The 16,688-nt window shown below is 43.1% G+C and overlaps 1 protein-coding gene across 2 annotated transcripts in view; it reads left to right on the top strand.

The window, feature by feature from the left end:
* The window catches only part of ST3GAL6 (ST3 beta-galactoside alpha-2,3-sialyltransferase 6), a 74,198-nt gene that overhangs the window by 24,960 nt on the left and 32,550 nt on the right, over positions 1-16,688 (top strand). The window contains exons 2-5 of one of the 2 annotated variants that reach the window (XM_039496151.1): positions 11,105-11,281; positions 11,930-12,029; positions 13,584-13,682; positions 15,058-15,135. Coding sequence is in view for 1 of the 2 variants with exons in the window: in XM_039496140.1 (XP_039352074.1) it covers positions 11,275-11,281; positions 11,930-12,029; positions 15,058-15,135 (185 nt within the window). In the remaining variant the exon portion in view is untranslated. The remainder of the gene's footprint in view (positions 1-11,104; positions 11,282-11,929; positions 12,030-13,583; positions 13,683-15,057; positions 15,136-16,688) is intronic. The other variant, XM_039496140.1, reaches the window with a different exon arrangement.

Genomic DNA, 16,688 nt, shown 5'->3' with positions numbered 1-16,688 from the left:
AATGTAACATAAACTTCTAGGATTGGCAGTGGCCCGTGCCAGGTGCTTCAGAGGAAATGAACAGAACAGGGAATCATCAAGTGATCTGTAAGGCATTTGACTTGATAAAAGTGCATATTAGAACAACAGTAAATTAATATGGCCCGCATTAAATGGGTTGAAAACTAGCTGCCTGATAGGTCTCAAAATGTAAATGGGAACTATAGTCAAGTGGGTGTGTTTCTAGCGGGGTCCCACAAGGGGCAGTTTTTGGTCCTATACACTATTTAACATATTTATCAATGACCTGGAAGAGAAATTCAAATGATCACTGATCAAGTTTACAGACGACACAAAAATTGGGAGAGACAGCAACAAGTGTCTGTAGGTTCAGACTCCAGCACTAGGAGTATGGAAAGTTTTCCCAGCCTGGAACAGGTGGGTTTCACAAATAAGGGAAATTCCACTCCCAATGCCCATGAATCTGTTCCTTGAAACTAGCCCCCAGATTAAACTAGTTCTGCCTGTTTTTTCATACTCTGTACCCTTCTTATGTCCACGCAGTGTAGTTCCTGCCCCCTCCAAAAACTCCCACCCTGCCCATCTCTGTCCAGCTGGAACCCACCATAAATTTCTTGATAATCCCTCAGCTGGCTCTGTTGCAGATTTTTCCCTCTAGGATGATGGGACAATCTGTAACACAACGTGGATGGTTTTTTGCAGTGAATCAAAGTGAAAAGGGCAATTAGACAAAAGCTTCTTTTGAAATTTCTCCATTTCACACCCCAATTAAACTGAGCCAACCATTGTGACTACTTTGCTGTGTGCCAAACACCAGCTAAATTCCTTCTTTGGAAAATCACCTTGCTTATGAAAATGAAGGCAGGTTGAGGGTTCCGCAGATCATGTCCAATGACAACACCAACACCCCGAGCGCGAGGGGCTTGCTGGAGAGGACCCTGAAGGCCGCCATCCACTCACTGTATGTGGAAACCCTGAAGCATAAACCGGACTAGGGTAAAGCCTTTGAGTTGACCAGCAAGTGGGATGCCAGCAACCACTTCCTCACCGAGGGTGGCTTCACCCATTTCAGTGATTGGCAGTTCATCCACTGTGTCAGCTCAATTGCATCCTGCTCAATGGAGCCATCCGCCATTGGAACTGAGACAAGTGTTGCAGGAAGTGGGGCTACTCCGAGACCCTGCCCCACATCCTGTGCAGCTGCAAACCCCACTCCAGAGCCTGGCAGCTGCACCACAACACCATCCAGAACCGCCTGGTGAAAGCCATCACACCACGCCTGGGGGAGATCTCCCTGAACTGCGCCATCCCTGGTACCAACAGCCAGCTACGACCTGATGTCATCACCGATGAGGCCCAGAAAAAGATCATCCTTGTCAATGTCACGGTCTCCTTTGAGAACAGGACCCCGGCATTTTGCGAAGCCCCAGCTTGTAAGATGTCCCCCTGGCCGACACTCTGAGAGCGAAGGGCTACGAGGTGCAGATGGACGCCCTGATTGTTGGAACCCTGAGCACCTGGAGCCCCTGTAATGAACGTGTGCTGCGGATCTGTGGGATCGGTTGACACTATTCATGGCTCGTGTGGTGCCTCATGGTCTCAGACACCATCAGATGGTCCAGGGACATCTACATCGAACACATCACTGGCCACTGACAGTACCAGGAGGCGTGAGCCAGAGCAACATTGTTCTTTGACTACGAGAAAGGGACCAAGAGACTTTCTCCGTTGGATCATATGAACTGGAACCATAAACTCCATGAACATTAAATCTCACCAAATGAGGGTCAATCCATCCTCATCATCATTTCCACTCATTATACTCCACACCTGCGTGTAGCCACTTTATGAACTTCATACCCTCATATCTCAATGTCTGTATTTTGACCCATCAACTTTTTACCCCCAGTCAGGGATATTGCAGATTATGTATTCCTTATGTCACCCGATATTAAACCAAGATTTGCCCCCTCGATAATCTGTATGTTGTTCCCTGATAACCAGAAACTTCTATGCTTAAACTCTGTACCGTTCACTTTTTTATAACCTCACTTTAATAAAAATTTTTAAATCTATTCTTATCAAAATAAATAAATTTACACTTAGCACCTTGTGAAGAATGCAAGGCTTTGAGTCCAAGGATACACCAGTCTGGGGTGAGTTACTGGCTTCAGAAGCAGCTTGGAGTAGGGAAGTGCAGGTATGCATAAAACAGATGCTGATGCAGAAGTCTCCCTAAAGCCTTGGGACAAAATGAAATCATGATGGTGTTTTGTCTGTGCAGGGCCCAGCTGGAGGTGCTTTTCCTTCCCTTATCTGAACTGGCTGGCAGGCTGTGCTGATGGGGAGCAGAATGGTTATGTTGACTCTATAAACACTATACCGTTTCAGTCCCTAATGTGATACCAACCCTATCCTGAAATAAAGGCAGGCCAGCTTTCAGATACTAAAAACAACTTGCTGACCCTCTTGGAGGGCCCCAATGTACTGTGCAGCAATGCACAGCTAAGCTGCTGGCTGCAAGAGCAGGCAAAATGTAGAATAACAAGATGCCAGTCTTGTCATCTACCACCATCCCTGCTGAACACCAGGGAGAATAAGTACTGGGGAAAATACCTGTTGCTAAGAAAATTCCAGCTCCCCCACTCCCTGCTTCTGAAGCATTGTATTCTGTTCCTGGAGAAATAAATGGAGAAAGTCTGCTGCAGAAAGCTCACTCACTGTGGGGAAGTACATGCTGTCTTTAATGGAGGCAGTGTCTGTGGGAATGCCTGGCTCATTCAGCTAGTATGCCAGCAACAGGAGGTTTCAGCTTCCACAAAGCAAACAAACAAAACCACCTCTGCCACTATCATTCAGATGGATTGGACAGGAATACTCATACATTATAAATTCTGTCCAGATCACTGGATCCAACACGGGAAACTTTTTTACTTGTAATAGGAGCACGTTTGTTGCACCACACCATCAGGAAGCCAACGATACCTTTTTCACACTAGAATCTCAGTGTGGGCAGTCATGGTTTAGTGTGGAACTCCACAAACAGGGAAATCCCCGAAGCAGATTTATGACGACTTGCTCATTTAGAAATGTGTTATAAGTAAGTTGAACTAAGACACTATTAAACAGATCATACACAGCTGGAGAGCAAAACATTGTCCTAATCCCAAAACCAGGAAATGGAGTTTTAATTCAGAGATGTTTCATGATGATATTAAATTAATTTCCCAGCCTCATTTGAACATATGATTTATGTTTAAATGAGGCTCTGTCTCTTGCTAAATCGATATCAGAATGGCATTGAAAGCAAGGAAAGATGGCAAAAAAGAGGAAGAGTTCAGGACTTGGTAAATGTAATAAAATAAGATTAGCAAGCTCAGGCCCAACCACAATTCTTTCATGTAATGCCCATGACAGTATTTCTTTCCTGAAAAAGAGCAGAGATACCAAACTGTGCACAGATATTTTGGAACAGATAGCAAAAAATAGAAAAAGTCAGAAATAATGCAATGCACTAACTGAGCAGTATATATTCTTTTTAACACACTCTACTTGATATGTGTTTTGGCAGTTTATGAAGTTCTTTTTAAACATTAAGTCCTGGAATTAGCACTGCCTGTGTTTATCTTAATGAGCAGGAGGCCCACTGGAAATGTATTGCAGTGCCAACTATAGGAAAACAATATAAGGTTTTATATTACAGTATTGCTACCTCAAGCAGTCAAAAATCATGAGTTGTGCCCCCCCCCCACGCAAATTACCAGATTGGCTTAAATATCCATGAGATTTAAAAAAATCGGGGGGGGGGGAGGTTAGTTTTGTTTTTTGCCACTGGCTTTTGAACTTTTAAGTTGCCCTCACTCCACATTTTCAACTTTTTTCCACAACCATGAGGGCTGGAAACTTACTTTGTTTTATTGAAAGCTGAGATTCTCATGCCATCTCTTAATTGCTGCAGCTAGGATTTAAAGCAAAACACCAAATATCACAAGACTTGTGATTAAATTGCAAGACTTTGCAACACTGGTATTATTTATTTAAATTGCACCCAAAATCTGCTTTATAGAACTAATAAGGTAGAAGGCACAAGAAAGAAGCCCATGTGAGCCCCTAAGGGCTTGTCTTAACGTACAGCACAACAGTGGCACAACTGCACAGGTGCAGCTGTAACACTTTAGTGAAGATGCTACTACACCAGCAGAAGAGCTTCTCCCATTAGTGTAGTTCAGTTGTTCTCAAACTTTAGTGACCTGAGTACCCCTATTTTGATTTAAATGTTTCCGTGGACCTCCAAGCTTCGCACTCAGCCACAGGCCCCAGCCCCACTCCACCCCTTCCCTCAAGTTCCCACCCCTGTCCCATCTCTTCCCGTCCCAGCACCCAGGAGACATACGGTGACAGTGAGCTGAGCGGGATCCATGCTTGCCGTGGTATGTCGTCTGCATGGGTAACCCAGGAAAAAAGGCGAGAAACTATTTTTTGCCGTTGCTTTCACGGAGGGAGGGGGGCCTGACGACATGTACCCAGAACCACACGCGACACTTGTTTTTGCCCCATCAGGCATTGGGAGCTCAACCCAGAATTCCAATGGGCGGCGGAGACTGCAGGAACTGTGGGATAGCTACCCACAGTGCAACACTCTGAAAGTCGACGCTAGCCTCGGTACTGTGGACACACACCACCGACTTAATGCGCTTAGTGGAGACACACACAATCAACTGTATCAAATCAATTTCTAAAAAATCGACTTCTATTAAATCGACCTAATTTTGTAGTGTAGGCATACCCTTAGACATGATGTAATGAGTAAGGGTGTCAAGTAGTAGGGAGTAGAGGAAGGGTTGAGGAAGGAAAAGAATGGCCGCATCACATACATCCGAAGAAGTGGGTATTCACCCACGAAAGCTCATGCTCCAATACGTCTGTTAGTCTATAAAGTGCCACAGGACTCTTTGCTGCTTTTACAGATCCAGACTAACATGGCTACCCCTCTGATACTTCACATCACATGGTTACTCAGTTTAGGCTTTGTAGCTGCTGCTGCACACACTCATTAGACAATGGGGTGACGACACCATTGTTGTAAGTTATCATTATGAGAGTGCTTGATAGGGCAACACAACTGATGTGAAGTTGTTGCACCACACCCTCAGGCACTGTAATTATTGACATAGAAGAGTAAAGGCTAATTCCAAATGAAAATATGGCCCCAGCAGGGATGCTGCTCCCCTATCCCAGGGAAAAAGGGTGGCCATGAAGTTTACAAATACACTTATCCTGACTATGTCTGTATTTGAAGCCAATGGGAGCAGGTTAAGGCCCTTATGTTCAGAGTGGACATAGAGCAATCTTGGATATTTGGTAATCTGGATACTTTGTCACTTGAATATGTGGAAGGCTTTCCGAATGTTGTAATAGAATCTGCTAGCTTAGTTTTCCTACATTTACCCTGGGTAGTAGAGGATGTAAATTTGCAAAGGTTTATTTAGGCTTCTTATTAGAAATTCCCATGGTTCTCTCTTTACTTCAAAACCGCATATCCAGTTACAGAAAATTATTCAGAAAAGGACTGTAAACAACTAATAGAAAAGCCAGATATTCTATCACATTTCTTTTCCTTTTCTTGTAAGTATTTTTTGAAGTACTTGTGAAAGTTTGGACAGAACTATTTAAGCCCTCTACTAACAATGAATGAGTAAGGCAGATTGAACTCCCCTGACCTAGAGATATCATGGGCCATTTTATCTTTGGCCTCTTCACTGAGACTGTTAATTATGAATCCCTTTTTTTGTGTGTTGTGGCTATTTGTCTGATGGTTTCATCCCAGTTTCCTATCAACTCATTTCACATTAGCCATCAAATAGCCAGTTCTCCACCTTATAGCACTTCTAAATACTCAGGTCTTAGTCCTGCTTTTGAGATACCTGGACATATGTTCATATGTTTCTATGTAGCAGATAAACATGGTGTATTATAGGTAGGTAGGGGTATGCATGTGTGTGTACATGGCTATTAGTTGATTGAATATGGTATTTGGAAGTGTATTGGTATTTCTGAAGGCAGGATCATATTAGTTGAGAATGGTGTCTTCTGAAAGTGGGTAGGCAAAATTGATACACAGTAGTTCACTCTGATCCAGTTTGCAGCCACAAGTAAAGGTTATACTGACTAAAAATGTGGTGGGCAAAGCCAGTTCTGCCTGCATACGTCTAGTGTCCTCAATGGATAAAACCCACTATTGGGAAAGGATAGCATGGTTTTCAGTGTAATACAAATGATCCCTGCTCCTGTAGGGTCTCATTTGTAAGTTAATAGCAATGCCCCACTGATTGGAGTCTAGATCCTTACATCTTTTAATTCTGGTTCCGTTTATCAAACCAGTCTGGGGGGGGAGAGGGACGGAATGACTTGAATTATGCAATGGATTTTTAAAGTCACATAAAAGAAAACTTTTTTTTTTTTGGTGGGGAAATAAAACAAGTAAATGTCCGTGTTAACCACATGCAACCTACTTTTGTCAACAAATGAGGCAAGGATCCTGTGGATAATAGCATAATTCACCACACAAACTTCTCACATCCTGTGGGGAAAACAGTATTTTAGCATGTGATTAAAGACTATCATAATGCATAATTCATAAAGGGGCAAGGTTAAGGTTGCATGACCAACCTTTAATTCTGGCACTTTCTAACTTCTGAGTGATTCACTTTGCAACCTTGGCAATGGTCTTTTAACATAGCGGTTCCATATGGAATTTGGTGTTGAAAATAAATGAAAAGCTAAACCCAGAGTTGTTAGTTCAATCCCTGAGGGGGCCACCTAGGGATCTGGTTCTGCTAGTGAAGGCAGGGGGCTGGACTTGATGACCTTTCAGGGTCCCTTCCAGTTCTATGAAATAGGTATAGCTCCATATATAAAATAGTGACATTTTGTAATATGAATCTTTGACTTCAAGAGTATAATGATTTGTCTTCTTTTGTTTAGTAAATTTCTTTGCAAAGGTAAAGGGATACTAAGTAGTTATTCAAAAACATAGCTATACGTTATCCAGTGCTTAAAACCTAAACTGAAATATAGTTTATGAGCTGCAAATTCAACTTTTTTTTCTATTTAGAATTCATTAGTTGTTCTAACAAAAGTGTTTAGGGGCTGATTTGCCTCTCATTTGCACTGCTTTTATACTGTTGTTCTGACTTCACTAGGTCAGATCCTCAGCTGATATAAATTGGCATAGCTCCACTGAAGTCAACAAAATCAGTGAAGTCAATGATTTGCTACTGCTGAAAACCTGACCCATTGTCTTCAGCTGATTTACTCCTGATGTGCAGTGATTGAAGTGGGAGGAGAATCAGGCCCTTCGTATTTGTTACTTACCAATGTATCATTGTCTTCTGCTGTGTAGGTGGGTGGGTCAGAGAGTCTCTATTTTGATAGCTGTTTCTAACAAATCATTATGTGCCCATTTCCTTGCAAAAGAGTCCATACCTGACATTCTGTACTCAAGCCTGGTCTACACTACGCGTTTAAACCGGTTTTAGGAGCGTAAAACCGATTTAACGCCACACCCGTCCACACTAAGAGGCCCTTTATATCGCTATAAAGGGCTCTTTAAACTGGTTTCTGTACTCCTCCCTAACGAGAGGAGTAGCGCTAATATCGGTATTAACATATCGGATTGGGGTTAGTGTGGCCCCAGATCGACGGTATTGGCCTCCGGGCGGTATCCCACAGTGCACCACTGACCGCTCTGGACAGCAATCTGAACTCGGATGCAGTGGCCAGGTAGACAGGAAAAGCCCCGCGAACTTTTGAATATTTCCTGTTTGCCCAGCGTGGAGCTCCGATCAGCACGGGTGGTGATGCAGTTAAAAATCAAAATAAAGAAAGAGCTCCAGCATGGACGATGCGGACGTGATCGCTGTAAGGGCAGGCAAATCTGTTCTATCAGCGCTCCGTTACAGAAGACGAAATTCAAAATAATTTTTTAAATATCTCCAGACAGATGCCATAGCAGGGACTCAGCGCACTGCTGCGTGGCAAGCGTAACGGAAAGCCAAAGAATCAAATGGACGCTCATGGACTGGAGGACTCAAGCTATCCCACAGTTCCTGCAGTCTCTGAAAAGCATTTGCATTCTTGGCTGAGTTCCAAATGCTTCTAGGGTCAAAAACAGTGTCCACGGTGGGTCAGGGCATAGCTAGGCAATTTACGCACCCCCCCACCCACCCCCAGAAGTGAAAGGGAAAACAATCCTGTCTTGACTCTTTTACATGTCACCCTATCTTTACTGAATGCTGCAGATAGACGCGATGGTGCAGCACTCAACACCAACATCCTTGCTCCCCCCCCGCCATGGGTGGCTGATGGTACAATAAGACTGATACCCATTGTCATCATCAGCCTATTGGCACATGGGGCAGTGCAAAAGGCCTGGTAACCATGCGTACTAGCATCGGTCAGGTCGATCAAGGGTGCCTGGCCCTAATTTTTCCTGGTAGATGGTACAATATGGCTGATAACCATCATCATCATAGCAACAGGGGGCTGAGCTTCATCAGCCCCCACCCTTCATGTGTAAAGAAAAGATTCAATTGCCCTGGACTAGCAGCAGGATGCTGGGCTCCTCTCCTCCACACTCCTTAATGTCCTATGTGGACTATCATAGCAACTGGAGGCTGCCTTCCACTCATTTCTCACTAACAAGTATTCCTGCATTCTTTATTACTTCATCACACAAGTGGGGGGACAATGCTATGGTAGCCCAGGAAGGCTGGGGAAGAATGGAATGAACAGGTGGGGTTGTTGCAGGAGCACCCCCTGTGAATAGCATACAGCTCATAATCTATGCAGGATCTGACACAGAGCAGCTGTGCTCTCTGGTTCTCTGATACAGTGGTTCTCTAGTACACTTGCCCATATTCTAGGCAGGACTGATTCTATTTTTAAATACCAAAAAGGAGGGATTGACTCAGGGAGTCATTCCCAATTTTGGCTTTTGCGCCCCTGGCTAAGAGCAGCCAGGGGCACTTATGACAGCAGAAATTGGAAGAGTTCTTAAGGACTGGTAGCCATGCCCATCTTATTACCAATTTATGGTATGGTAGATGGTACAATATGGCTGATAACCATCTCTGCTATCATGCAAAAGCAAAAGCATGCAGCTGTGTAGCACTGCTGAATCGCCTCTGTGAGCGGCATCTAGTACACATATGGTGACAGTCACAAAAGGCGAAACAGGCTCCATGATTGCCATGCTATGGCATCTTCCAGGGCAATCCAGGGAAAAAAAGGCATGAAATGCTTGTCTGCCGTTGCTTTCCCAGCGGAAGGAGTGACTGACGACATTTACCCAGAACCACCCGCGACAATGATTTTTGCCGCATCAGGCACTGGGATCTCAACCCGGAAATTCAAAGGGGGGGGGAGGCTGCGGGAACTATGGGATAGCTACGGAATAGCTACCCACAGTGCAATGCTCCAGAAATCGACGCTAGCCTCGGACCGTGGACGCACACCACCGATTTAATGTGTTTAGTGTGGCCGCGCACACTCGATTTTATACAATCTGTTTTGTTAAACCGGTTTATGTAAATTCGGAATAATCCCGTAGTGTAGACGTACCCTCAGACACAGCACTGCTAACAAACAGGCTATGCTGGTTATAGTTTCCTTGCAGTTTTAGGGAAGGGCTTGTGGAAATCAGAGTTTCAGGGTATGTCTACACTGGAAACTTCAAAGCGCTGCCGTGGGAATGCTCCCGTGGGAGTGCTTTGAAGTGCAAGTGTGGTTGCGTGCGAGCACTGGGAGAGAGCTGGTAATCCACCTCCCTGTGCTCGGAGCTTGTCTACACTAGCGCTTTAAAGCGCTCAGACTTGCTTCACTCAGGGAGGTGAAAAATCACCCCCCTGAGCCAGCACGTTAGAGCGCTATCAGATGTAAGTGTAGACAAGCCCTCACTTTGTAGCCCTAAAGTGGAATAAGACTGGACTGTGGCAAAAAGCATGCGGTCTGGATTAAGTTAAAGGTGTCGGGGAGATGCTAGGGGAGGGTAATGTGTGAGGGGTTCAGGTTGAAAGAGCAGTTGAGGCTGATAATACAATTCAAAACAGTAAAGCAAGGCAATGTTGGGGGTGATCTTATGTCCTTCTTTGGTTTGAAATATAATTTGTTTATTGCACGAGTTTCTTACCTACGGATGCCATTACAAACCCTGGCTCCAATCCTGCAAATAGATCCACGAGGAAGGGTCTTGAACTCAATGGGTCTCTGAGCAGGTGCATGGATCCTCCCTCAGGATCAAGGCCTATATGTACTGTAATACTTTTGTCAGCTTTCTGTGTGTTTTCATGCTGCAGTAATCTGGATATGGCAAGAGGATGTAGTAGTATAATGCATTAGTGTCATACGTTTTCACCTTTTTTATGTTTGTTATGAGTCAGGGAGACGTAATTCAGGTGTCTTAAACTGCTAGGAAAAAAACCCAAAACTAACAAGCCTAATGCTGCTTAAAACAAGCCACAACAGATGCTCATAGAGTTACGAGGCCAAAGGCAGAGCACTTTCAATTGCTTGAGAAATATACCAATATATGATATTGGTGTAACTGATTTCTATTAGAGTATGGTTCATTAGCATTAAATCTCTTTTTAAAAAAACATAAGTAAAAGCATGAGAGCCGCATATGCAACATATTGTCCTACTAAGAACTGTTTTTCATAGTTGAGGGAAAAGTGAAAGTAATAGAAGAGTATATCTTTGCAAATTTCTACATCATTTTGTGGCCAAACAGCTACTGTCAGAGGGTTAAGTGGCAGATGACATACTGATAGCTATTGAAAGGGTAGTGTGGTAATTTGAAGGAAGGGTCATTTGAAACTCTCACTTTTCCTCTTCTATCACTTCCTTTGTCTGGCCCATCTGCTTTTTAATTTTGTTTTCTTAAACCACTTAAATTAGGTGAAAACTTAAAAATAATAAATAAAAAAGTTCATCTTTTCCTGCTATTCCTCCCAAATTAAGTAGGTGCTTGAGTGTTCTCCTGAACTTGGACCTGCGTTTTCCTCCTACCTGTTTAAAATAATGAGTAGCATTCTTCTCTCCCCAGTGCAGTCCCTGTCATGAACTGATGGGAGTTAGTGGACGGCTGTGATATCGTTAAGAAGGCCTAAGAAGCCAATCACAACATGCCTTTGGACATTCCATTGATCAAAGCCTGACTTTAATAAAATGTGATGGAGGAAAAGAAAAAGGCAGTATCAATTAAAAGTTAGCAATATGACAGGTAGGTTTCTGAGATCATATCTTGGCTTATTTCAGTGCCATTAGCCAGTATATTTGTTTAACTATGCAAATCAATAAGCTTATAGCGGGGTTGGCAACTTTTCAGAAGTGGTGTGCCGAGTCTTCGTTTAGTCACTCTAATTTAAGGTTTCGCGTGCCAGTAATACATTTTAACTTTTTTAGAAGGTCTCTTTCTATAAGTCTATAATATATAACTAAACTATTGTTGTATATAAAGTAAATAAAGTTTTAAAAATGTTTTAAAAGCTTAATTTAAAATAAAATTAAAATGCAGAGCCCCCCAGACCGGTGGCCAGGACCTGGACAGTGTGAGTGTCACTGAAAATCAGCTTGCGTGCTGCCTTTGGCACATGTGCCATAGGTTGCCTACCTCTGTTTTATACTATCACAGTGGAATATTCATGTTTATAAGTGCAGAGGAACATAGCATTCAGTGGCTGCTACTGAGCTCTTGAATACCTAAACTTAAGGGACCCAGTAACCCTATTTACAGATTTTTAAGGTTCAAGGAACCATTTTGACTGAATTAAATGAAATTAATAGTGATGTTGACAGTTTGACTCATCCATCAAAATATGTTTGTGGAAATATGTGTAAAACAAAATTATTTCATCTTGTTGCATTTCAGGTCTGCTAGTCATGAAACGGATTCTGCTGGTGGTTTTACTGGCTGCTGCTGCTATGTATGTTATACTTCACTGCAATCTGTGGAACACAGATGTCTATTTGTAAGTTCAATTTCTGCTGGGCTGATGGTGGGAATCATGTTACAATACTTAGGGTACATCTACACTACCCGCCGGATCAGCAGGTAGCGATTGATCTGTCAGGGATCGATTTATCACGTGTAGTGTAGATGCAATAAATCGATCCCTGATCGCTCTCCTGTCGACTGCTGAACTCCAGCTCGGCGGGAGGCAGAAGCAAAGTCGACGGGGGAGTGGCGGCTGTCGATCCCACCCCGTGTAGACCAGGCCTTAGTGTCACAGCACCTAACTTTTAGCTCTCTCAGAAAATCACAGGAACAACACTGTGATCTACAAAGCTTGAGTTAAGCATCTAGGTGCCCTTTAGAATGAAGGGGGGGAGATCCACAGAAGCCTGCACACTAGATGTTGAGCTGCCTAAGTTAGCCAATGGGAGATGCTGACCAGAAGGATGTGCTAAGCCCTGCCCCTCTCATGAAGGTAGGCACCACCCTGCAGCCTGGACTTAGGTGACTATTTCTACTTGCACTCCATTAGTGGGAACCCAGTATCTGGACTCAGGTGGCTTAGGTGATTTAATTGCTTCTTGCTGGAATGAGATAGGTGCCTGCCTAGTTCCAAACAAAAGGGCCAGAGGAGAAAGTGGTGGTGCCCACCTAAAAACATTTAGCCCAGTGGTTAAAGCACTTCCTGGGGTGTGGGGGAGACAGGTAAAAAATTAATAATTCTTTTAATCAAGTTTCCTGCTTGTTGATTTAAAGCATGATTAAAACGGGTGATCTAAATCACTTTGACTTAAATCAATCCACCTTGTTTTAAAGACACTTCCTTCTGAAAGATTAGATTTGATGGTCTTTAGTTTCCACCTACCTTAAACACTAGTATGTGTCATTTTATGACATATAAGGCCAAATTGTCAAACCTGAAGAGCTGCCTACGTGTGAAAAACTCACACATGCGTGTGTAACACCTCAGGTAACTGGGTGCATGAGTTTATTGTGGAAGCAAACACCTATAATTAAGTTTCAAGCACAGATGTGGGCGTGTGCTCCAGACCTGTGGCTGCACATAGCCCTCCACTTCTTCTTAAGTCTGATCTGCAAAATGCTGTTCATGTGGTTTGTGCTATAAAACCATGAACTCAGCGGTTAATGGTTTTTAAAAAAAAAAACACATATAGTATTTCTCTTAGTTTGGTTTGTGTCAGTGCTGTGTGGCAACTTGAAGTCAGAACATCATTTTGCAATTGATTATGCAGCTGTAAATGGGTGGTTTCGCCTGCCTGCTCCTAACGCAGCACACGCATAATAGATATTGCAGAAAGTGAACCCCACTTTGCCTTTTCAAATAAGACAGAAATGTGCTTACAAATGTAAACATTAGGTCCAGACCCACAAAAAGATTTAGTTGCCTAAGTTCCATTTTTAGGTACCACTGTGATCCACAAAACCCACTCTCTGCTGCTGCCTAACCCTGTAGGCACCTAAACTCATCTGGTGCATAAGTTTTGTAGTAAAAGTTCTCTAGACACCTGTGTTTCTATCTCTGAGTATGCACACTGCTGCTTCACTCTAGGCATCCAGACCCCTATCTCCCACTTAAACTCCAGCATGATCTACAAACAAGGGGAAGACAGGTGGAGGAGCACATATCTAGCTGGCCAGACCTGAACTGGTAAGCGTGCTCAGAGACCACCTAGATCTATACCAAACAATTCGGGGGAGGGGGAAAGACCTCCCAGTCCAGTGGTTAGTTACTCACCCAAGATGTGGGAGGCCCCTGCTTCAAGTCCTCCCTCTGCCTGGTAAAGAGGGGATTTGAACAGGGGTCTGCTGCCTCTCAGGTGAGTGTTCTAACCATTGGGCTGTGGACAATTCTGATGTGAATCTTCCCAATCTCTCCTGTGCCACTGTAAGGAAATAATTTAAAATATTAATTGGGCTAGAGAGAGAGACACTGTGTAATCCAGTGGCTAGATCATTCACCTGAGAGATGGCAGATCCTTGTTCAAATCCCTTGTTTTTATCGGGGGGGGATTTGAACCAGGCATCGCCCACATCCTGGATGAATACTGTAAGCTAAAGGAAGAAAGGGAGAGCCTCCCCTGCCCCCATTTTACATGGACTTGGTCAGATGCCTAACTTATTCTCTCAAGAAATGTCTTAGGCATGTAAGCCACCTAACTCCAGAAGAGGGTTTCCTGGTTGTTGATCACTAGCAGAGATAGGCGCCTCCCTGAAGCCTGGATTTAGTTGCCTATCTCCAGGAGAGGAGGAGGGCTAGGACACACCTCTTGTCAGCATCTCCCATTGGGTATCTTAGGTGGCACCATGCCTAGCGTGTTGGCTTATGTGGAATGCATTCTAAGACACCTATCTCTCCCCATTCATTGTATAGGGAGCCAAGGTGCCTAGCTTGGATTTTGTGGATCCCATTGTTGTTCCAGTGATTTTTTTTTCTAGACACCTAAAAGTTAGGCATTGCAATGCTCAGTATTGCAAACGCCTAAGCCCTTTTGTGGATCCAAGCCTTATTCCTCAAGCTTTATTCTGAATGGGCTGATTTCTCCATGCAGGATTTCCTCCTCCCCTCCCCGTGCTCTCTGTCTTCTCACGGAAGAACTCAGTATTTATGTTTTTAAGTAGAACTAGTAAGACCCTACCTGGTGTGGCTATCGAGGTGAGTCAGCAAGAGAGTTCTGTATCTCTTCACAGGGCCCTAACACCTGACCTCCAGTTGTAGCAGCTTTAAGAACTACTAGGTAATGAAGATAGGTATCTTGGAGCAGCACTGAATGATAAAAGCCTTACCAGTAAGAAGCATAGTATTAAGTAGTAAAATGAATATAAAAGCAACCAGAAGATTTACTTGCAAACCTTTATTAGGTCGTACATTTGTGTTTTATTCGTTGGTGGGATCTATTGACATTAGTAGAACTAAAAAAATCAATGTATTGAGCTTGGTTGTCAAAGTTTCCCACCCTGTTACTGCCGCCTGCTTTAGTTGCCTGTTCAATTCATATCAATTCTTTAATATTCTTTTCTTTTAGACTGCCGCCTACAGCTACACAAAGAAAATCTGGACTAGAAAATTGTTCATCGGCCCCACCATTTGAGTCTTTATGGAAGTAAGTCCAAACTGTGGGTGGAATGTACTAACTGAAGAGAGATTTTAGTTATCAACACATTTTGACCATTAATATTTTTCATCTTAACTACCAGATCAGATGTGACCCTCAGGGTCAGATTCCTAAGTTCGCAGGAGCTGCTTTGTGCCACTCTGTCAACACAAAGCAGCTGTGTGGTCAGTTTACATTACTAGGGCAGCACAAAGCAGCCAGAGCATACTTATGAATCTGTAGTGAATAAATCATTATATTTAATTATTTAATACTAGTGACTTTATTTCCATAATGGAGACACACAATATAACAGCTTTTCATGCTTGTACAGTAAATAAAGACTTTTTCTCTAGAACTCAATCATTCAGGGGCTTCATCTGATTTTTCAGTGATCTATGCTTCCACAGTTGCTTTCTGCATCTCTAAAAATCAAGCTATTAAACTGTACACCCATCACACTCCAATCGGTAGGCTAGAGCAGCGGGTCCAATTCTACCTTCACTGAAGGCAGTGGGGTTGCATGGCTATAACTGAGGACAGAATTTTACTCGGGATGTTACTCAGATAGTAATCCAGGGAGATTTTTGTGCATTCAGGGCCTGATCCAAAGCTCACTGCACTTAGGGGGACTATCACTGCTGACTTCAGTGGGTATTGATTTGAGCTTTAAAGGTCCAAAGGTCTAACGATCGGAGGTGCTTTCTTAACGTTCTGTGGCAATATCTACCATTCAGTGGAATTGTGTCTAGTTCAAATGCCCAAAAACTGTGCTCATCCAATCAAGAAACAGGATTAGTTACATGGTATTATTTCAAACTACCACAGCTGCGATTTGTGAAAATGGACTTGAGTACACATGGTGAATGGTCTGATCAATCCATAGAGTTGAGAATGAAATAAAATCTGTTGGGTAAATTTTGAACAACATATATTTGGGGAAATTATCTGCTTACGGACACTGTATGCATAGAAAATACTGGATGAATTTAATCTAAACTTTAAATCTCAGCTCAGTTTAGGACTGAATAAGGACCTCTGGACTCAGCTATATGTTTCTGTTTAGCTTGTCTTTTAATGGAAGTATACTTTCATTCTTGAAACTCACATCACATTGAAGATGGAGCTCCAACTTATTGTGGAAATCAATGCATCAAATGAGTCAAAATTAATTCCACCTTTAATGAAATATGTGAGTTTTAATGTCTGTATTTCCATGAACTAAAAAAGTGGGTTACCGATGGTTTACTTTCCATCTCCCCTTTGTACACAAGGGATGTTTGATTAGCCTCTTCCTCAGGCATAACACAACAGCTCCTGCTCCATTTAAGGAAGCAAAAGTACAGGTATTCTGGTTTTATTGTAACTTGAGAGGTAAAAGGAAAGAAGAATTAAATTAACCCTGAGGGGATTCTGCACCAAAAAATAAAAAAATTATGTGCACAATATTTTAAACTTCTGCAAATTTTATTTGTCAATAAATAACTGTGGCTCCAGCCATGGCAGTGGGGAGCACAGGCCACTGGCTGCACAGAGGTGGGAGATCACCATGAAGCCCCCAC

Source organism: Mauremys reevesii, linkage group 1 (genome assembly GCF_016161935.1).
Source record: "Mauremys reevesii isolate NIE-2019 linkage group 1, ASM1616193v1, whole genome shotgun sequence".
NCBI lineage: Eukaryota > Metazoa > Chordata > Testudines > Geoemydidae > Mauremys > Mauremys reevesii.
This window is presented reverse-complemented; position numbering and strand designations above follow the sequence as displayed.